This window comes from Nerophis ophidion, linkage group LG16 (genome assembly GCF_033978795.1).
Source record: "Nerophis ophidion isolate RoL-2023_Sa linkage group LG16, RoL_Noph_v1.0, whole genome shotgun sequence".
In the NCBI taxonomy this organism is placed as follows: Eukaryota; Metazoa; Chordata; class Actinopteri; order Syngnathiformes; family Syngnathidae; genus Nerophis; species Nerophis ophidion.
Genome location: NC_084626.1, coordinates 41,396,944 through 41,420,563, shown reverse-complemented (window position 1 = coordinate 41,420,563; position 23,620 = coordinate 41,396,944). Strand labels below are relative to the sequence as shown.

The window sequence follows — 23,620 nt, the reverse complement described above, 5'->3', positions numbered from 1 at the left end:
TCTTGACAATTCGAATTTTCTTGTTTTATTGGCAGATAATTTTGCTAAGTTCAAATAAAATACCCCTCATTTTTATATATTTTTTTCTTGTTTTTGAACACTGACTTTTTGCAGTACACTGCAAAAAATGAAATCTAAGTAAGATTAAATATCTCAAACAAGGGTGATATTTGCTTATTTCTGTCTGATGAGATAATTCTTCTCACTAAGCAGATTTTATGTTGGAGTGTTTTACTTGTTTTAAGTGTTTTGGTCGTAAATGATCTTAGTAAGATATTACAGCTTGTTGCTGAGATTTGATGACCTATATTGAGTAAAACATGCTTGAAACTAGAATATCAAGTGTTGCAAAGCTGTGTCATCAACACTCACAAGTACAAAAGTACTTTTTTAAAGTAATAATTTCTTATTTCAAGCGTTAAAAAAAATCATGACTTTGACACAATCATGTCTCATAATTAAAATGAATGACGGCCAAATGGACTTTGCTGTTTTATTTTCAATGAAACAATAGAAAACATGTACTCATACACACTGCAAAAAGTCAATGTTCAAAAACAAAAAAAAAAGAGTGGTATTTCACTTGAAATAAGCAAAATTATCTGCCAATAGAACAAGAAAATTCGGCTGGGCAAGACTTTCCAAAACAAGTTAAATTAGCTAACCTCAATGAACCCAAAAATGCCTTAAAATAAGTATATTCCCACTAATAAAAAAATGCACTTTTCTTGGTAGAAAAAAAGAGACCTTTTTGCTCAATGTGTTGAAAAATATTCTTAAATTAAATAAATCATGGTGCCATTATCTCGGCATCATGATTTATTTTTTTTATGCTTGAAGTAAGAAATTATTACTTTAAAAACAGTTGTATACTATTGTTTCATTTTAAATAAAACAGCAAAGTCCATTTGGCCGTCATCAGTTTTAATTATGAGACACAATTGTGTCAAAGTCATGATTTTTCTTTCATGCTTAAAATAAGAAATTATTACTTTAAAAAAGTAGTTTTATACTTGTGAGTGTTGATGACACAGCTTTGCAACACTTGATATTCTAGTTTCGAGCATGTTTTACTCAAAATAGGTCATCAAATCTCAGCAACAAGCTGTAATATCTTACTGAGATCATTTAGGACCAAAACCCTAAAACAAGTAAAACACTAACATTAAATTTACTTAGTGAGAACAATTATCTTATCAGACAGAAAATAAGCAAATATAACCCTTATTTGAGATATTTAATATTACTTAGATTTCAGTTTTTGCAGTGTAGTAGTACAGTTAGCACAGTACAGTAAACTGACAGTTAATATTGAAACATTTAACATTTCTAACAATTTTGAACATAAATAGTTCATGCACATTCAGATAAATTATTCTAAATTACAATTTAAAAAAATTTGGCCGGGGGCCGGGCTGTATATATGCACACTAATTGGCTGAAAGAGCACGCAGTTAAGGCGATGATTTCATGTTGTCGATGGAAAATGCATTTTTAGACCGTATGATTTGCCTGATTTTACTTGTTTTGGAAAGACTTCTTCCTCCAAACACGACGAGTTGAGTTTATACCAAAATGGATACATGGATGATACAGCAGAGGATTGGGAGAATGGCATGTGGTCAGATGAAACCAAAATAGAACGTTTTGGTATCAACTCAACTGGTCGTGTTTGGAGGAAGAAGAATACTGAGTTGCATCCCAAGAACACCATACCTACTGTGAAGCATGGGGGTGGAAACATCATGCTTTGGGGCTGTTTTTCTGCTAAGGGGACAGGACGATTGATCCGTGTTAAGGAAAGGATGAATGGGGCCATGTATCGTGAGATTTTGAGCCAAAACCTCCTTCCATCCCTGTGAGAGCTTTGAATGGTTGATTGAATACTTATTTTCCACCATAATTTACAAATAAATTCTTTAAAATTCCTACAATGTGAATTCCTGGATTTTTTTTTCCACATTCTGTCTCACAGTTGAAGTGTACCTATGATGAAAATTACAGACCTCTGTCATCATTTTAAGTGGGAGAACTTGCACAATCGCTGGCTGACTAAATACTTTTTTGCCCCACTGTATATATGCGCACTGATTGACTGAAAGAGCACGCAGTTGGCGCGATGATGTCATGTTGTCGATGGAAAAATGCATTTTTAGACCGTATGATTGGCCTGAGCAGCTAGGAAACCCTGACATCTGCGACTTCCGGTACAGGCAAGGCTTTTTTATCAGCACCAAAAGTTGCCAAATTTATCGTCGATGTTCTCTACTAAATCCTTTCAGCAAAAATATGGCAATATCTCGAAATGATCAAGTATGACACATAAAATGGACCTGCTATCCCCGTTTAAATAAGAAAATCTCATTTCAGTCGGCCTTTAAAGATGTAGATAATGTGTTTCACTATGAAAGCGCTTTGAGTCTCTAGAGAAAAGCACTATATAAATATAATTAACCTAACATCACTCACTTCACTAACAATGGGGCCGATTTAAAGAGGTATTTCCTCCGTCCACACACGTCCTTCTCTGTGTTTCATTCCAAGACACACAACAACACTTCCTCATTCTCTAACTCATTTGAGAGCCCAGCCTGCTTGGAGCAAACCTTCACCAGGATTAAAGCCTTGGTTAAAGTCTGCTAGAGGAATTAAATACTTGGCCAAAAATATAGATATGTGACATATTTGAATGAACCATGTTTCACCAAAATGATACCAGTGTATGCACAGGTTCATAATTAGGTGATAAAGTCAACACTCACTAAAATATGGTAACCCCAAGCTATTAACAGACTTTAAATATTCTAAAGTGCTACAGGAAATCAAACTACGTTCGGAGCTAATAATGGGTTATACTTGTATAACACTTTTCTACCTTCAAGGTACTCAAAGCGCTTTGACACTATTTCCACATTCACCCACTGATGGCGGGAGCTGCCATGCAAGGTGCTAACCACCACCCATCAGGAGCAAGGGTGAAGTGTCTTGCTCGAGGACACAACGGACGTGACGAGGTTGGTTCAAAGTGGGGATGGAACCAGGAACCCTCAGGTTGCTGGCACGGCCACTCTCCCAACTGTGCCAAACGTCCCCCCGATTATAATTGTCACGATCCGCTCCTCGGATCTTGTCATATTCTGGTTTTGTTCCGTTTTTGTATCACATCTTGTAAGTGTTGGACTTCCTTAGTTCCCATTTGTTCGGTTGCCATAGTCACGCATTAGTTTCACCTGCTTCTTGTTTCCGGACTCACACCTGTTTGTAATTACTCTACTTATTTAAGCCTGCCTTTTCAGTTGACTCGTCCTCGCTTCCTAGTTTCTGTTCCATGCAACAGGTGACGACGCTGATTTTGACTGTGGTAAAACTATCTTTGTCCTTGATAGCCTCCGCGCTAATCCTGTTTGTTCTCTAGCTCACATGCTAGCGCTTTTAGTTCTTTCTAGCTCCCATGCTAGTTCTGTTCGTTTTGCCTTTTGTGCCTAGTACCTGTTTTTCTGTTCTTAGTCTGTTTTTCAGTATAAATAAATCATAATTTCTTACCTTCACGCTGTGTCCAAGTCCGACTGCATAATTGAGAGAACGAACCCGCACCACATACTGCACAGATAATTATCAGGAATTCTGACGCCGTACCTATGAATATTTCAAAAATACATCAAATCACAACAAACAAGAAAAACGCTCTGATGAAGCGAGATTAGATATGCCCGATATTAACGGACTACCAATATTATCGGGCGATAAATGCTTTAAAATGTAATATCGGAATTTGTCGGTATCGGTTTCTAAAAGTAAAATTAATTATTTTTTAAAACGCCGCTGTACTCTACTGAGAAGTAGAGAACAGTTGCGTCTCCCAGTCATACTTGGCAACACTCCAGATTTTCCCGTGAGACTCACAAATTTCAGTGCCCCTCCCGAAAATATCCTGACGCGACCATTCAACAGAATTTCTTCGATTTCCACTCAAGACAACAATATTAGGGGCGTGCCTTAAAGGCACTGCCTTTGCGCGCTGGTCCAATCACATAATATCTACGGCTTTTCACACACAAAAGTGAATGCAATGCATACTTCGTCAACAGCCATACAGGTCACACTGAGGGTGGCCGTATAAACAACTTTAACACTGTTACGAATATGCGCCACACTGTGAACCCACACCAAACAAGAATGACAAACAGATTTCGGGAGAACATCCGCACCGTAACACAACATAAACACAACAGCACAAATACCCAGAACCCCTTGCAGCAATTTATCGGTATCGGTTTCTAAAAGTAAAATTAATGACTTTTTAAAACGCCGCTGTACAGTGGTACACGGATGTCAGGAGAAGTAGAGAACAGTTGCATCTCCCAGTCATACTTGCCAACCCTCCCGATTTTCCCGTGAGACTCACAAATTTTAGTGCCCCTCCCGAAAATCTTCTGGCGCGACCATTCTACAGAATTTCTCCGATTTCCACTCAAGAAAACAATATTAGGGCACTGCCTTTGCGTGCTGGTCCAATTACATAATATGTACGGTTTTTCACACACACAAGTGAATGAAAGGCATATTTGGTCAACAGCCATACAGGTCACACTGAGGGTGGCCGTAAAAACAACTTTAACACTGTTACAAATATGCGCCACACTGTGAACCCACACCAAACAAGAATGACAAACAGATTTCGGGAGAACATCCGCACCGTAACACAACATAAACACAACAGCACAAATACCCAGAACCCCTTGCAGCAATTTATCGGTATCGGTTTATAAAAGTAAAATTAATGACTTTTTAAAACGCCGCTGTACAGTGGTACACGGATGTCAGGAGAAGTAGAGAAAAGTTGCATCTCCCAGTCATACTTGCCAACCCTACCGATTTTCCCGTGAGACTCACAAATTTCAGTGCCCCTCCCGAAAATCTCCCGGCGCGACCATTCTACAGAATTTCTCCGATTTCCACTCAAGACAACAATATTAGGGGCGTGCCTTAAAGGCACTGCCTTTGCGTGCTGGTCCAATCACATAATATCTACGGCTTTTCACACACACAAGTGAATGCAACGCATACTTGGTCAACAGCGATACAGGTCACACTGAGGGTGGCCGTATAATCAACTTTAACACTGTTACAAATATGCGCCACACTGTGAACCCACACAAAACAAGGATGACAAACATGTTTCGGGAGAACATCCGCACCGTAACACAACATAAACACAACAGCACAAATACCCAGAACCCCTTGCAGCACTAACTCTTCCAGGACGCTATGATATACACCCCCAACCCCGCCCACCTCAACCTTTTCATGCTCTCTCAGGGAGAGCATGTCCCAAATTCCAAGCTGCTGTTTTGAGGCATGTTAAAAAAAATAATGCACTTTGTAGCTTCAATAATAAATATGGCAGTGCAATGTTGGCATTTTTTTACATAACTTGAGTTGATTTATTTTGGAAAACCTTGTTAAATTTTTTCATGCATCCAGCGGGGCATCACAACAAAATTAGGCATAATAATGTGTTCATTCCACGACTGTATATATCGGTATCAATTGATATCGGATGTGTTAATTAAGAGTTGGACAACATCGGAATATCAGGTATCGGCAAAAAAAAGCCATTATTAAACATCTCTAGTGCTTTATATTCTAGTTTCTTCAAAATAGCCACCCTTTGCTCTGATTACTGCTTTTCACACTCTTGGCATTCTCTCCATGAGCTTCAGGAGGTAGTCATCACTTCACAGGTGTTACAGTTTTGATGCCTTCAGTGACAATCTACATTGTAAATAGTCATGAAAATAAAGAAAACACATTGAAAAGAGAAGGTGTGTCCAAACTTCTGGCCTGCACTGTATATGCGTTCTTTATGGTAATTTTACCGTAAAACCAGGATTTTTGACTACAATTCGCTAAACTCACAGACTTGTGATGCTCTTTATATTTTCCTTATTCAATGAATAAGTTATCGGTTATGGTTCTTGGGAAATGTATGCGTATCGGCTTGTGCATCCCTTCCAATATCACAAAATTATGTGGGTCACAGGGGGCAGCAGCCTAAGCAGGGAAACCCAGACTTCCCTCTCCCCAGCCACTTCGCCCAGCTCTTCCCGGGGGATCCCGAGGCGTTCCCAGGCCAGCCGGGAGACATAGTCTTCCCAACATGTCCTGGGTCTTCCCTGTGGCCTCCTACCGGTTGGACGTGCCCTAAACACCTCCCTAGGGAGGCGTTCGAGTGGCATCCTGACCAGATGCCCAAACCACCACATCTGGCTCCTCTCCATGTGGAGGAGCCAGATTACTTTGAGTTCCTCCCGGATGGCAGAGCTTCTCACCCTATCTCTAAGGGAGAGCCCCGCCACCCGGCGGAGGAAACTCATTGCGGCCGCTTGTACCCGTGATCTTATCCTTTCGGTCATGACCCAAAGCTCACGACCATAGGTGAGGATGGGAACGTAGATCGACCGGTAAATTGAGAGCTTTGTCTTCCGGCTCAGCTCCTTCTTCACCACAACAGATCGATACATTGTCTGCATTACTGAAGACACCGCACCGATCGATCCACTCTTCCCTCACTCTTGAACAAGACTCCTAGGTACTTGAACTCCTCCACTTGGGGCAGGGTCTCCTCCCCAACCCAGAGATGGCACTCCACCCTTTTCCGGGCGAGAACCATGGACTCGAATTTGGTGGTGCCGATTCTCCCCCCGGTCGCCTTACACTCGGCTGCGAACCGATCCAGTGAGAGCTGAAGATCCCGGCCAGATGAAGCCATCAGGACCACATCGTTTGCAAAAATCAGAGACCTAATCCTGCAGCCACCATGCGGATGAGGGGACAGGACGGCAGAGTTTGGAGGGACTGGTGGAGGTTCGGATGAGGGGACAGGGCTGCGGAGCTAGCACTGAGCGCCGTGACGGAGAGGCTTCGTGGTGTCTTGGCTGGGTGAGCAGGTGTCGGACACCTCAGTCACCTTGGACGTATCCTCGCTCATCCATGCGGACAGGACACTGGCCGAGAGGGGAGTCTGCTGTCTTGGTTGCTTTGTTGGGTCTGCTCCTGTCTCTGGCCATGCTCCCTCCACCCCAGCGGACGATGGCGTGGAACACCGCAGAGGCCACCACAGTGGATATGTTTCTTTTAGTTTTTATTCATAGCTGTATGTAGAAGTGTCTGCTTGTATCTGCTGCTTTAATGTCTTTAATGTCCTCTGTGTTCTTTGATGTTTGATGCGTCCCTCTTACACACATGGAAGAGGGCTGTGTACCATGGCTAGGAGTTGGTGATTTTTTTTCCCTTGGCCTCAGTCTGCACCCCCTCTCCAGGGCCCAGCGTAAGACCGATTTTTTTTAAATTTTATTTTAATCTTCTATTTTTTTTCTCCCATTCCCCCCCCCCCCCGTTTACCTGTAGCTCATCTTTTTTGTAAGGGGCGCTGGAAGCCGGCAGACCCGTCAGCGATCCTGTTCTGTCTCCCTGTAATGTTTGTCTAAACTTGAATGGGATTGTGCTGAAATTTTTAATTTTCCTGAAGGAACTCTCCTTACGGAATAAATAAAGTACTATCTATCTAATCTAACCAAACCGGAACCCCACAACGCCTTGACTGCGCCTAGAAATTCTGCCCATAAAAGTTATAAACAGAATCGGTGACAAAGGGCAGCTAGGTAACCGCTTTGGGAACGTGTCCTACTTACTGCCGGCAATGCGGACCAAGCTCTGGCACTGATCGTGACGGGAGCGAACCGCCACAATCAGACAGTCTGATACTACACACTCTGGACACTCCCCACAGGACTTCCCGAGGGACACGGTCGAATGCCTTCTCCAAGTCCACAAAGCACATGTAGACTGGTTGGGCATTTGCGTCAGCCAACCCCCAACCTTCAGGCTTTTACTGTTAAATATACAGCTTACAATAATATATTTTTTAAATTAAAAACAATACTGCAAAGGACCCCTGTGGCTTTAAAGAGGAACACTCCCGGTAAAGTATACATACCTTTCTATTGTTTCTACAGGTTATTAAAAGCCGACCATTAAAACTACTCTGGCTCCCTGCAGGCAGGCAAGGTAATAGAATCTAAAGACGGCAAATGAATCACATTGGATGGCTTCCACCCAGCTCTGCTGCAAAGTGGATTAAAGCTATAGCCCTCATTATGTTTAGCACCACTAGAGGAATATGTAATCAAGACGCAAACCCACTAACCCCCGCTCTGTGCACATTGAAAACTTTTGGCTTTCAAAGCAAACCCTAATGTTGAACATACTGCCCAAATTAGTTTGAGTGGCAATAAGGAGCTGAGCGGTGTGCCAGGCAACCGTGGGGTTTTAATTACAATCAAGAGTAGGTGCGGTCAGTTTACGAGTAGGACGGAGAACACAAATATTTGTTGTCATCACCTATGAGCTGAGTGTGTCATCGTCCCTCAAATGTTTTCTTCTTCACTGTGGAAGACATGTTTATTAATATCAAACCGGCTCGCAGAAATACAAACCCCGTTTCCATAAGAGTTGGGAAATTGTGTTCGATGTAAATATAAACGGAATATTTGCAAATCCTTTTCAACCCAAATTCAATTGTATGAACAGCGAAGACAAGATATTAGATGTTCAAACTCATAAACTTTTTTTTTTTTTTTTTTGCAAATAATAATTTCATGCCAGCAACACGTGCCAAAGTAGTTGGGAAAGGGCATGTTCACCACTGTGTTACATCACATTTTCTTTTAAAGGGGAACATTATCACAATTCCAAAAGGCTTATACACAATAAAAATCAGTTCCCAGGGGCTTGTTGTATTTTTGGAAGTTTTTTTAAAAATTTTACCGGTCCCCGAATAAAAAAAAGCTTTAAAGTGCTTGATTTTCGCTATTTGAGATGCGACCATCCATTTCCCTGTGACGTCATACAGTGCTGCCAATGTAAACTAACAACGGCAGATACCACAGCAAGATATAGCGACATTAGCTCGGATTCAGACTCGGATTTCAGCGGACTATGCATGTATTGAAACGGATGGTTGGAGTATGAAAGTATTGAAGAAGAAACTGAAGCTATTGAGCGAATAGCTATTGACGCTATTCATAGCCATAGCATGGCCGAATGGCTGCGTTAGCATCGCCGGTAAAATGTGCGGACCAAACGATCAGGACTTTCACATCTCGTGACACTGGAGCAACTTAAATCCTTCGATTGGTAAGTGTTTTTTTCGCATTAAATGTGGGTGGAAGGAAACGTAACGTTATCCATACATCTCTGTGTCATGTCTGCTTTAGCACCGCCGTTAAATAGCATGTTAGCATCGATTAGCATAGCATGTTAGCATCGATTAGCTGGCAGTCAACATCAACAAAACTCACCTTTGTGAATTAGTTGACTTTATAGTTGCAAATGCATCTGCAGGTTATCCATACATCTGTACATCAAGCAAGAATGGTAAAGAATTCCACTTTCAGAGCTTCAACAATTAGTTTCCTCAGTTCCCAAACGTTTATTGAGTGTTGTTAAAGGGGAACATTATCACCAGACCTATGTAAGCGTCAATATATACCTTGATGGTGCAGAAAAAAGACCATATATTTTTTGAACCGATTTCTGAACTCTAAATGGGTGAATTTTGGCAAATTAAACGCCTTTCTGTTTATCGCTCTTTTAGCGATGACGTCAGAACGTGACGTCTCCGAGGTAATACAGCCGCCATTTTCATTTTCAACACATTACAAACACCGGTTGTCAGCTCTGTTATTTTCCGTTTTTTCGACTATTTTTTGGAACCTTGGAGACATCATGCCTCATCGGTGTGTTGTCGGAGGGTGTAACAACACTAACAGGGAGGGATTCAAGTTGCACCACTGGCCCGAAGATGTGAAAGTGTCTGCCGCCAGACCCCCATTGAATGTGCCAAAGTGTCTCCACATTTTACCGGCGATGACAGACATGGCACAGAGATGTATGGATAACCTAAAGATGCATTTGCAACGATAAAGTCAACAAAATCACAAAGGTGAGTTTTGTTGATGTTGACTTATGTGCTAATCAGACATATTTGGTCGCGGCGTGACTGCCAGCTAATCGACGCTAACATGCTATTTACCAGCGGTACTAAAGCAGACATGGCACAGAGATGTATGGATAACCTGCAGATGCATTTGCAACGATAAAGTCACAGAAATCACAAAGGTGAGTTTTGTTGATGTTGACTGCCAGTTAATCGATGCTAACATGCTACGCTAATCGATGCTAACATGCTATTTCCTGGCGGTGCTAAAGCAGACATGGAACAGAGATGTATGGATAACCTGCAGATGCATTTGCAACTATATTACGTTTCCTTCCACCCACATTTAATTCGAAAAAAACACTTACCAATCGACCGATTTAAGTTGCTCCAGTGTCACAAGATGCGAAAGTCCTAACCATTTGGTCCGCACATTTCACGGGCGATGCTAACGCAGCTATTCGGCCATGCTATGGCTATGAATAGCGTCAATAGCTTCAGTTTCTTCTTTAATACTTTCATACTCCAACCATCCGCTTCAATACATGCGTAATCTGTTGAATCGCTTAAGCCGCTGAAATCCGAGTCTGAATCCGAGCTAATGTCGCTATATCTTGCTGTGCTATTCGCCATTGTTTGTTTACATTGGCAGCACTGTATGATGTCACAGGGAAATGGATAGTCGCATCGCAAATAGCGAAAATCAATCAATCAATCAATGTTTACTTATATAGCCCTAAATCACTAGTGTCTCAAAGGGCTGCACAAACCACTATGACATCCTCGGTAGGCCCACATAAGGGCAAGGAAAACTCACACCCAGTGGGACGTCGGTGACAATGATGACTATGAGAACCTTGGAGAGGACGAAAGCAATGGATGTCGAGCGGGTCTAACATGATACTGTGAAAGTTCAATCCATAATGGATCCAACACAGTCGCGAGAGTCCAGTTCAAAGCGGATCCAACACAGCAGCGAGAGTCCTGTTCACAGCGGAGCCAGCAGGAAAACATCCCAAGCGGAGGCGGATCAGCAGCGCAGAGATGTCCCCAGCCAATACACAGGCAAGCAGTACATGGCCACCGGATCGGACCGGACCCCCTCCACAAGGGAGAGTGGGACATAGAAGAAAAAGAAAAGAAACGGCAGATCAACTGGTCTAAAAAGGGAGTCTATATAAAGGCTAGAGTATACAAATGAGTTTTAAGGTGAGACTTAAATGCTTCTACTGAGGTAGGATCTCGAACTGTTACCGGGAGGGCATTCCAGAGTACTGGAGCCCGAACGGAAAACGCTCTATAGCCCGCAGACTTTTTTTGGGCTCTAGGAATCACTAATAAGCCGGAGTCCTTTGAACGCAGATTTCTTGCCGGGACATATGGTACAATACAATCGGCAAGATAGGATGGAGCTAGACCGTGTAGTATTTTATACGTAAGTACTAAAACCTTAAAGTCACATCTTAAGTGCACAGGAAGCCAGTGCAGGTGAGCCAGTACAGGCGTAATGTGATCAAACTTTCTTGTTCTTGTCAAAAGTCTAGAAGCACTTTAAAGCTTTTTTTAGGGATATTCCAAGACCGGTAAAATTTTGGAAAAAAACTTCAAAAAATACAACATGCCACTGGGAACTGATTTTTTATCGTTTTCAACCCTTTTGAAATTGTGATAATGTTCCCCTTTAAGAACCACTAGCATAGAATCATCTTTTCGATGAATATCTTCTAATCTCAGCCCGCAGCTCGTCTATTCTTTGACTACTGCTGCCTTCCTGCTATTACATCTTAGATCTGAGTGGATTACAGTAAAATGCAGTGAGTGAGTGTGTGGTGGAGTAATGGTAGGTGACAGCGCCTACAGCCGGGCTGTTCAACCACAAAATGAAGAAGGCTGTAGTTTCAAGAGCCTAAGGGCTCAGGGGCCGGGCATCTAAATGTGAATGTTTCGTCAGAAAGTGCCTCCGCAGGTTATATTCCTTTGAGATTGTGTTTACTTAATTGCAAAGTAAACAGGAGGGTGTGACAATGACATGACTCCTCCAGTCAGAAGGAGATTCTCTTATTTTTTACATATTTCTATTCATTTACCGATGGGTCATTTATGCCTGTTAATTTACGCAAAACATTTAGTAAAATGCGCATTCCTATTTTTTTTTTACGTTATATTTAAAATTGCGGCACAGACAAAACAATATACCGACTTAGCTATTTTAACAGGATAAGCATGCCTGTAGACAAGCGCAATGTATTCCACCAGGTCAATTGTCTACATCAGAGATGTCCGAAGTACCATTTGCGGCCCGCAGGGAATTTTTTAACGGCCCGACGCCACATTCTAAAAATACGATTAAAAAAATACAAAACATAGAAAGTGGTAAAAAAGAGCAAAAGGGTGAAATTTAACAAGAAAATGTTGCAATGTTGACTCTAATAACACAAAGCTGCCATACAGGCTGTTTCTTTCTTTAAAAAAAAAAAAAAAATCAAAATCAATGTCATTATGATTTATTGACCTATTCAGGGCTCCAATTACGTCACATTAAATATTCCACTTTGAGATATTTTTTGTGTAAAATGTTGCATATTTTGTGTTTGCCACACGTTTTTGTTTAAAAACCAACAAACAAAAAACATAAACAACAATAAAAGTTATAATTGACGGATAGATCTGAAGTTGATCTCGAGATTATTGTGTAAAAAGTAAACAAAATAATTATAATTCATTTTTTAACACTTTAATGAGTAGGACCCATTTGGATCCCCAATAATTTTAGTGTGATTTTTTTTTTTTAAAGGGGAACATTATCACTGGGTTATAGTAACACAGATACGACTGTACATACGGCGGATACTGCAAATATCCAAAATAGTTTCTCTCGTTTTGATGAAATAACATTAGAAGAATTGTTACAACGTGTAAATGGAATAAAACAAACAACATGTTTACTTGACCCACATCCTGGGAAACTTATCAAGGAGCTTTTTGTATTATTAGGTCCATCAGTGCTAAATATTATAAACTTATCACTTTCCTCGGGCACTGTTCCCCTAGCATTCAAAAAAGCGGTTATTCATTGTCTCCTTAAAAGACCTAACCTCGATCCTGACCTCATGGTAAACTACCGACCGGTGTCTCACCTTCCCTTTATTTCAAAAATCCTCGAAAAAATTGTTGCGGAGCAGTTAAATGAACACTTAGCGTCTATCAATCTATGTGAAACCTTTCAATCCGGTTTCAGGGCAAATCACTCTACGGAGACAGCCCTCGCAAAAATGACTAATGATCTATTGCTAACAATGGATTCTGATGCGTCATCTATGTTGCTGCTCCACGATCTTAGCGCTGCTTTCGATACCGTCGATCATACTATTTTATTAGAACGTATCAAAACACGAATTGGTATGTCAGACTTAGCCCTGTCTTGGTTTAACTCTTTATTTTACTGATAGGATGCAGTGCGTCTCCCATAACAATGTGACCTCGGACTACGTTAAAGGTAACGTGTGGAGTTCCCCAGGGTTCTACATGCTGCTGCTGGGTGACATCATACGCAAATACGGAATTAGCTTTCACTGTTATGCTGATGACACCCAACTCTACATGCCCCTAAAGCTGACCAACACGCCGGATTGTAGTCAGATGGAGGCGTGTCTTAATGAAATTAAACAATGGATGTCCGCTAACTTTTTGCAACTCAACGGCAAAAAAACAGAAATGCTGATTATCGGTCCTGCTAGACACCGACCTCTATTTAATAATACAACTTTAACATTTGACAACCAAACAATTAAACAAGGCGACTCGGTAAAAAATCTGGGTATTATCTTCCGACCCAACTCTCTCCTTTGAGTCACACATTAAAAGCGTTACTAAAACGGCCTTCTTTCATCACCGTAATATCGCTAAAATTCGCTCCATTTTGTCCACTAAAGACGCCGAGATCATTATCCATGCGTTTGTTACGTCTCGCCTCGATTACTGTAACGTATTATTTTCGGGTCTCCCCATGTCTAGCATTAAAAGATTACAGTTGGTAAAAAATGCGGCTGCTAGACTTTTGACAAGAACAAGAAAGTTTGATCACATTACGCCTGTACTGGCTCACCTGCACTGGCTTCCTGTGCACTTAAGATGTGACTTTAAGGTTTTACTACTTACGTATAAAATACTACACGGTCTAACTCCATCCTATCTTGCCGATTGTATTGTACCATATGTCCCGGCAAGAAATCTGCGTTCAAAAGACTCCGGCTTATTAGTGATTCCCAAAGCCCAAAAAAAGTCTGCGGGCTATAGAGCATTTTCCGTTCGGGCTCCAGTACTCTGGAATGCCCTCCCGGTAACAGTTCGAGATGCCACCTCAGTAGAAGCATTTAAGTCTCACCTTAAAACTCTTTTGTATACTCTAGCCTTTAAATAGACTCCCTTTTTAGACCAGTTGATCTGCCGTTTTTTTTCTTTCTCTCCTATGTCCCACTCTGCCTTGTGGAGCGGGTCCGGTCCGATCCGGTGGCCATGTACTGCTTGCCTGTGTATCGGCTGGGGACATCCCTGCGCTGCTGATCCGCCTCCGCTTGGGATGGTCTCCTGCTGGCTAAACTGTGAACGGGACTCTCGCTGCTGTGTTGGATCCGCTTTGGATCCATTATGGACTGAACTTTCACAGTATCATGTTAGACCCGCTCGACATCCATTGCTTTCGTCCTCTCCAAGGTTCTCATAGTCATCATTGTCACCGACGTCCCACTGGGTGTGAGTTTTCCTTGCCCTTATGTGGGCCTACCGAGGATGTCGTAGTGGTTTGTGTTGTGGTTTGTGCAGCCCTTTGAGACACTAGTGATTTAGGGCTATATAAGTAAACATTGATTGATTGATAATTGACGGATAGATCAATCAATCAATCAATGTTTACTTATATAGCCCTAAATCACTAGTGTCTCAAAGGGCTGCACAAAAATCAATCAATGTTTACTTATATATCTGAGGTTGATCTCGAGATTATTGTGTTAAAAGTAAAGAAAGTAATTATAATTTATTTTTTAACACTTTAATGAGTAGGACCCTTTTGGACCCCCAATAATTTTAGTGTGATTTTTTTTTTTTTTTAAGTGACATTGCTCAAAAAATAATAGTGAATGTTGTTATGACCTATTGACCTTTTTAAAGATATACTTTGGCGACTTGTCCAGGGTGTGCGTCGCCTTCCGCCTGATTGTAGCTGAGATAGGCACCAGCGCCCCCCGCGACCCCAAAGGGAATAAGCGGTAGAAAATGGATGGATGGATGGCACTTATTATATAATCTAAAACAGGGGTCACCAACCTTTTTGAAACCAAAAGCTACTTCTTGGGTACTGATTAATGCGAAGGGCTACCAGTTTGATACACACTTAGAGGCCTACGTAAACCCACTACTACCGACCACACAGTCTGATAGTTTATATAACAATGATGAAATATTAACATTGCAACACATGCCAATACGGCCTTTTTAGTTTACTAAATTGCAATTTTAAATTTCCCGGGAGTTTCTTCTTGAAAACGTCGGGTAATGATGACGTGTACGCAAGACGTCACGGATTGTTAGGAAATATGAGCGCTGCGCACACACACAGCTAAAAGTCGTCTGCTTTAATGGCATAATTACACAGTATTTTGGAGATCTGTGTTGCTGAATCGTTTGCAATTTGTTCAATTAATATTGGAGAAGTCAAAGTAGAAAGATGGACTCGGGAAGCTTTAGCCTCTAGCCACACAAACACATGGTGATTCCTTGTTTAAAATTCCCGGAGGTGAAACTTTACTATGGATCACAGCGGTCAAGCGAACATGGATCCCGACCGAATGTCAACCAGCAGGTTTCGGTGAGAAAATTGTAGTAAAAAGTCGCTTCTTACCGGAGAAAAGCTGAGCTTGCGCCGTCCATAAAGCTGCCGTCAACTTCCCTGAGACATTGGCGTCAACACCCGGCCGTGGACACACCCCTCCGACTATCAGGTACTGTTAAACTCACTAAAACACTAGCAACACAATAGAAAGATAAGGGATTTCCCAGAATTATCCTAGTAAATGTGTCTAAAAACATATGAATCCATCCCAATGCAATCGCGTTTTTTTTTTTTTCTAGTCCGTCACTATCAATATCCTCAAACACGAATCTTTCTTCTTCGCTCGGATCAATGGGGAAATTGTGGTTTTCTCGGTCCGAATAGCTGTTTTTGTTGGAGGCTCCCATTAAAAACAATGTGAGGATGTGAGGAGCCATCAACGGGTGAAGTCATCGTCTGCGACTTCCGGTACAGGCAAGGCTTTTCTGTTAGCACCAAAAGTTGCGAACTTTATCGTCATTTTTTTCTCTACTAAATCCTTTCAGCAAAAATATGGCAATATTGCGAAATGATCAAGTATGACACATAGAATGGACCTGCTATCCCCGTTTAAATAACATAATCTCATTTCAGTAGGCCTATAATAACCAATTTGCTCCATTAACCTTTAATATATATATATATATATATATATATATATATATATATATATATATATATATATATATAAATGGGTATTTCTGTCTGTCATTGCGTCATACATTTTTTTCCCTTTTACGGAAGGTTTTTTGAAGAGAATAAATGATGAAAAAAAACACTTAATTGAACGGTTTAAAAGAGGAGAAAACAGGAAAAAATTCAAATTAAACTTTGAAACATAGTTTATCTTCAATTTCGACTCTTTAAAATTCAAAATTCAACTAAAAAAAAGAATAGAAAAACTAGCTAATTCGAATCTTTTTTTAAAAATTAAAAAAATAATTTATGGAACATCATTAGTAATTTTTCCTGATTAAGTTTAATTTTAGAATTTTGATGACATGTTTTAAATAGGTTAAAATCCAATCTGCACTTTGTTAGAATATATAACAAATTGGACCAAGCTATATTTCTAACAAAGACAAGTCATTATTTCTTCTAGATTTTCTAGAACAAAAATGTTAAAATAAATTAAAAGGACTTTGAAATAAGATTTAAATTTGATTCTACAGATTTTGTAGATTTGCTAGAATATATATTTTTTAATTTTAATCATAATAAGTTTGAAAAATTATTTTTACAAATATTCTTCGTCGAAAAAAAAGAAGCTAAAATAAATAATTAAATTAAAATGTATTTATAATTCAATAAAAAAAATAAAATACTTGAACATTGATTTAAATTGTCAGGAAAGAGGAGGAAGGAATTTAAAAGGTAAAAAGGTATGTGTTTAAAAATCCTAAAATCATTTTTAAGGTTATATTTTTTCTCTAAAACTGTCTTTCTGAAAGTTATAAGAAGCAAAGTAAAAAAATAAATGAATGTGTTTAAATAAGTGAAGACCAAGTTTTTAAAATATTTTCTTGGATTTTCAAATTCTATTTGAGTTTTGTCTCTCTTAGAATTAAAAATGTCGAGCAAAGCTAGACCAGCTTGCTAGTAAATAAAACATTTTTTTAAAAATAGAGGCAGCTCACTGGTAAGTGCTGCTATTTGAGCTATTTTTAGAACAGGCCAGCGGGCGACTCATCTGGTCCTTACGGGCTACCTGGTGCTGCGTTGGTGACCCCTGGGCTAGATGAACAAATGAACTATAATCAAACTATAACCTACATTCTTGTACGACAACAGAACGGCTAGCAGAAGAGAAGGCAGAGGAAACTACGCGTTTTATTTACTATTTGGTAATTGAACTTTACAGATCACAAAAAAAGGTAAATTCGGATCGCTAACATTGTTAGCATAAATGAATGGGATTTAACATGGAAAAAATTAGCATCACGGCTAACGGAGAAATATTTTCGGTTCATTACGAGAAAGTGGCGGTACAGTACATAAACCTAACTAGCTGGAGATATTAGCCTCAAAATCATTTAACAAGAACATCTTGAGTGGAAGTCTTCTGGAGTAGTCTAGGGTCATACCGTAACAAGCAATTACACCTTTATTACACTTAAATACCATAGGTCAAATATATTTTCCCCAGTGATATCATCAACACTTACCTGACTGGATGAAGTCCTTGGGCTCAAATACTAGTGTGTAGCATGCTGGGAATTATCTGTTCACATGACTGAACATGTGATGGAGGAATGCACAGTGCAGGGTTGAAATGCTACTGAATTTGCATTAAAACAGGTTTGTTTTAGCTAATAATCATGCCGCAAGATCTAACATGTTCCATTCAATGTTTATTCCCATGGAAAAACACATTTGATGACCATAGGTGAGAGTAGGAATGTAGATAGCTCGGTAGACCTAACTGTTCCAACCCAATTAAGTGAAATTACATAATCTCCCAGACTGTACCTCACGGTACACTAGTGTGCCGCGGCACAGTGGTTAGAAAACACTGGGTTGTGGTTTAAAGTCATACATATGCGACAATTTCTACGACAACTTTTTACTGTCAATTGAGTTTTATTTTTTTGTGTTTTTTTAATGCAAAAAAATTAAAGTTTAAGGTTTGAAAAACACTGTGTTAAGGGAAGAACTGATTCAAAACAGGAACACATGTATGCTTGCCAATTGTGCCAAATATACAACCTTTGTTTCCGTATGAGTGGGGAAATTGTGTTAGATGTAAATATAAACGGAATACAATGATTTGCAAATCAGTTTCAACCCATATTCAGTTGAATATGCTACAAAGACAACATATTTGATGTTCAAACTGATAAACATTTTTACTTGTGCAAATAATCATTAACTTTAGAATTTGATGCCAGCAACACGTGACAGAGAAGTTGGGAAAGGTGGCAGTAAATACTGATAAAGTTGGGGAATGCTCATAAAACACTTATTTGGAACATCCCACAGGTGTGCAGGCTAATTGGGAACAGGTGGGTGCCATGATTGGGTATAAAAGCAGCTTCCATGAAATAATTCACAAACATGGATGGGGCGAGGGTCACCAATCTGTAATCAAATTATCGAACAGTTTTAGAACAACATTTCTCAACGAGCTATTGCAAGGAATTTAGGGATTTTAGCATCTACGGTCTGTAAAATCATTAAAAGGTTCAGAAAATCTGGAGAAATCACTGCACGTAAGCGATGATATTATGGACCTTTGATCCCTCAGGCGGTACTGCATCAAAAACTGACATCAGTGTGTAAAGGATATCACTAAATCTGTAAGTGCAAGTTAAAACTCTAGTATGCAAAGCCAAACCCATCTATCAACAACACCCTGAAACGCCGCCGACTTCGCCGGGCCCGAGGTCATCTGAGATGGATTGATGCAAAGTGGAAAAGTGTTCTGTGGTCTGACTAGTCCACATTTCAAATTAAATTTGGATTTTTTTTTTTTTTACATTTTTTATTCTTCTATTTTTTTTTCTCCCCCCCCCCCCCTTTGTTTACCTGTATCTCACCTTTTTTGTAAGGAGCGCTGGAAGCCGGCAGACCCGTCAGCCATCCTGTTCTGTCTCCCTGTACTGTTTGTTTGATCTTGAATGGGATTGTGCTGAAAATTTAATTTTCCTGAAGGAATGCTCCTGACGGAATAAATAAAGTACTATCTAATCTAATCCATCTAATCTAACAGAGGATGTGGTGTCCTCCAGGACAAAGAGGAAAATAACCATTCGGATTGTTATAGGCGCAAAGTTCAAAAGCCAGCATCTGTGATGGTATGGGGGTGTATTAGTGCCCAAGGCATGGGTAACTTACACATCTGTGAAGGCACCATTAATGCTGAATGGTACGTAAAGGTTTTGGAGCAACATATGTTGTCATCCACGCAACGTTATCATGGACGCCCCTGCTTATTTCAGCAAGACAATGCCAAGCCCTGTGTTACAACAAAGAGTGCGGGTACTTTCCTGGCCCGCCTGCAGTCCAGACCTGTCTCCCATCAAAAATGTGTGCCGCATTTTTAAGAGTAAAATACGACAGCGGAGACCCCGGACTGTTGAACGACTTAAGCTCTACATAAAACAAGAATGGGAAAGAATTCCACTTTCAAAGCTTCAACAATTAGTTTCCTCAGTTCCCAAACGTTTATTGAGTGTTGTTAAAAGAAAAGGTGATGTAACACAGTGGTGAACATGCCCTTTCCCAACTACTTTGGCACGTGTCGCAGCCATGAAATTCTAAATTAATTATTATTTGCTAAAAAAAATGGTTTATGAGTTTGAACATCAAATATATTGTCTATTCAACTGAATATGGGTTGAAAAGGATTTGCAAATCATTGTATTCCGTTTATATTTATATTTAACACAATTTCCCAACTCATATGGAAACGGGGTTTGTAAAATGTGTTATGGGTGTCATAAGTAAAAAAAAAAAAAGGAGTTGTTACCTTGAGAGCGCACTTCTCTCCAGTCTTCCTGTTGAAACACTGCAGAACTTTGCCATTAATGCCCAAACCCAGGACCTGACTGGAGATTTTGTAATCATCCGTCACGGAGTGTCTCTTGATGTCCGCTTTGGTGAAGCCGGGCAGCGGGAAGAGGCTCGCCTCGGCGGCCGGGGAAGTCGGCTCTTGCTTCGGGTCAGTCGGCGGCGATTCTCGCTCGGCTTCGGCAATAGGAGCTGGCTTCTCCTTCCCGCTTCCATCCTGCAGCATGTTGGGACTTGAGCGACACAACAATAACAACAACAACAAAAAAAGCGGGAGTGATTCAGCCGAGTGGGTGACTCCTCCAGCAGTGTCCGGTAAATGCGTCAAGTCGACGGGTTCGGCCGTCCCGGACACCCCCCTACCCCGCCCCTTTACAGCTTCCCAAAAAGCGTCCGAGTTATGTTCTCATGGCCTTTAAAAAGTGTCGAAAAGAGTGTGGCGGAGTCTTCTTTGTTATAGTTTTATGTGTGAAAAGAAACATAGTGGAGAGTTCACATGGACTGTCTGGGAGGAGGACACGCCCTCCACTGGAACAGCTCTTGAGCAACCCGACCCTGGTGGCTGTCTTAAAGGAGCAGCGTCAACAAGTGCGGAGTCACCATCCCGACCCTGGTGGCTGTCTTAAAGGAGCAGCGTCAACAAGTGCGGCGTCACCAACCCCGACCCTGGTGGCTGTCTTAAAGGAGCAGCGTCAACAAGTGCGGAGTCACCAACCCGACCCTGGTGGCTGTCTTAAAGGAGCAGCGTCAACCCGACCCTGGTGGCTGTCTTAAAGGAGCAGCGTCAACAAGTGCGGCGTCACCAACCCCGACCCTGGTGGCTGTCTTAAAGGAGCAGCGTCAACAAGTGCGGAGTCACCAACCCGACCCTGGTGGCTGTCTTAAAGGAGCAGCGTCAACCCGACCCTGGTGGCTGTCTTAAAGGAGCAGCGTCAACAAGTGCGGCGTCACCAACCCGACCCTGGTGGCTGTCTTAAAGGAGCAGCGTCAACCCGACCCTGGTGGCTGTCTTAAAGGAGCAGCGTCAACAAGTGCGGAGTCACCATCCCGACCCTAGTGGCTGTCTTAAAGGAGCAGCGTCAACCCGACCCCGGTGGCTGTCTTAAAGGAGCAGCGTCAACAAGTGCGGAGTCACCATCCCGACCCTAGTGGCTGTCTTAAAGGAGCAGCGTCAACCCGACCCTGGTGGCTGTCTTAAAGGAGCAGCGTCAACAAGTGCGGCGTCACCAACCCGACCCTGGTGGCTGTCTTGAAGGAGCAGCGTCAACAAATGCGGGGTCAGCGTCAACAAGTGGGGCGTATCCAACCAGACCCTGGTGGCTGTCTTAAAGGAGCAGCGTCAACCCGACCCTAGTGGCTGTCTTAAAGGAGCAGCGTCAACAAATGCGGCGTCAGCGTCAACAAGTGGGGCGTATCCAACCAGACCCTGGTGGCTGTCTTAAAGGAGCAGCGTCAACCCGACCCTGGTGGCTGTCTTAAAGGAGCAGCGTCAACAAATGCGGCGTCAGCGTCAACAAGTGGGGCGTATCCAACCAGACCCTGGTGGCTGTCTTAAAGGAGCAGCGTCAACAAGTGCGGAGTCACCATCTCGACCCTGGTGGCTGTCTTAAAGGAGCAGCGTCAACAAGTGCGGCGTCACCAACCCGACCCTAGTGGCTGTCTTAAAGGAGCAGCGTCAACCCGACCCTGGTGGCTGTCTTAAAGGAGCAGCGTCAACAAATGCGGCGTCAGCGTCAACAAGTGGGGCGTATCCAACCAGACCCTGGTGGCTGTCTTAAAGGAGCAGCGTCAACAAGTGCGGAGTCACCATCCCGACCCTGGTGGCTGTCTTAAAGGAGCAGCGTCAACAAGTGCGGCGTCACCAACCCGACCCTGGTGGCTGTCTTAAAGGAGCAGCGTCAACCCGACCCTGGTGGCTGTCTTAAAGGAGCAGCGTCAACAAGTGCGGAGTCACCATCCCGACCCTAGTGGCTGTCTTAAAGGAGCAGCGTCAACCCGACCCTGGTGGCTGTCTTAAAGGAGCAGCGTCAACAAGTGCGGCGTCACCAACCCCGACCCTGGTGGCTGTCTTAAAGGAGCAGCGTCAACCCGACCCTGGTGGCTGTCTTAAAGGAGCAGCGTCAACAAGTGCGGCGTCACCAACCCGACCCTGGTGGCTGTCTTAAAGGAGCAGCGTCAACAAATGCGGCGTCAGCGTCAACAAGTGGGGCGTATCCAACCAGACCCTGGTGGCTGTCTTAAAGGAGCAGCGTCAACCCGACCCTGGTGGCTGTCTTAAAGGAGCAGCGTCAACAAGTGCGGCGTCACCAACCCGACCCTGGTGGCTGTCTTAAAAGAGCAGCGTCAACAAATGCGGCGTCAGCGTCAACAAGTGGGGCGTATCCAACCAGACCCTGGTGGCTGTCTTAAAGGAGCAGCGTCAACCCGACCCTGGTGGCTGTCTTAAAGGAGCAGCGTCAACAAATGCGGCGTCAGCGTCAACAAGTGGGGCGTATCCAACCAGACCCTGGTGGCTGTCTTAAAGGAGCAGCGTCAACCCGACCCTGGTGGCTGTCTTAAAGGAGCAGCGTCAACAAATGCGGCGTCAGCGTCAACAAGTGCGGCGTCACCAACCCGACCCTGGTGGCTGTCTTAAAGGAGCAGCGTCAACAAATGCGGCGTCAGCGTCAACAAGTGGTGCGTATCCAACCAGACCCTGGTGGCTGTCTTAAAGGAGCAGCGTCAACAAGTGCGGAGTCACCATCCCGACCCTGGTGGCTGTCTTAAAGGAGCAGCGTCAACCCGACCCTGGTGGCTGTCTTAAAGGAGCAGCGTCAACCCGACCCTGGTGGCTGTCTTAAAGGAGCAACGTCAACAAGTGCGGCTTCACTCCGATTCAGGACTTTCCAAACTTTTGGTCTATCATCTTTTTAGTAATCTCATAATTATTGTGGGAATGTTTCAAAGCATTCACACTTATGCTCTTCTACACCAAAATTCTTCTTCTTCTTCTCATGGTTTTCTACACCAATCTTCTTCTTTATATGTTTTTCCACACCAATCTAATTAATATGGTTTCTACACCAATCTCCTTTTTCTTCATATGGTTTTCTACACCAATCTCCTTCTTCTTCATCTGGTTTTTACACCAATCTCCTTCTTCTTCATCTGGTTTTTTACACCAATCTCCTTCTTCTTCATATGGTTTTTTACACCAATCTCCTTCTTCTTCATCTGGTTTTCTACACCAATCTCCTTCTTCTTCA

General features: G+C 42.2%; 1 protein-coding gene across 1 annotated transcript in view; it reads right to left on the bottom strand.

Annotated features, from left to right (window-relative positions):
* Positions 1-20,926, bottom strand: part of mapkapk3 (MAPK activated protein kinase 3) — a 105,131-nt gene extending 84,205 nt beyond the window's left edge. The window contains exon 1 of the mRNA XM_061875244.1: positions 20,335-20,926. Coding sequence (XP_061731228.1) covers positions 20,335-20,601 — 267 coding nt within the window. The 5' untranslated portion in view covers positions 20,602-20,926. The remainder of the gene's footprint in view (positions 1-20,334) is intronic.
* Positions 20,927-23,620: the final 2,694 nt, after the last annotated feature.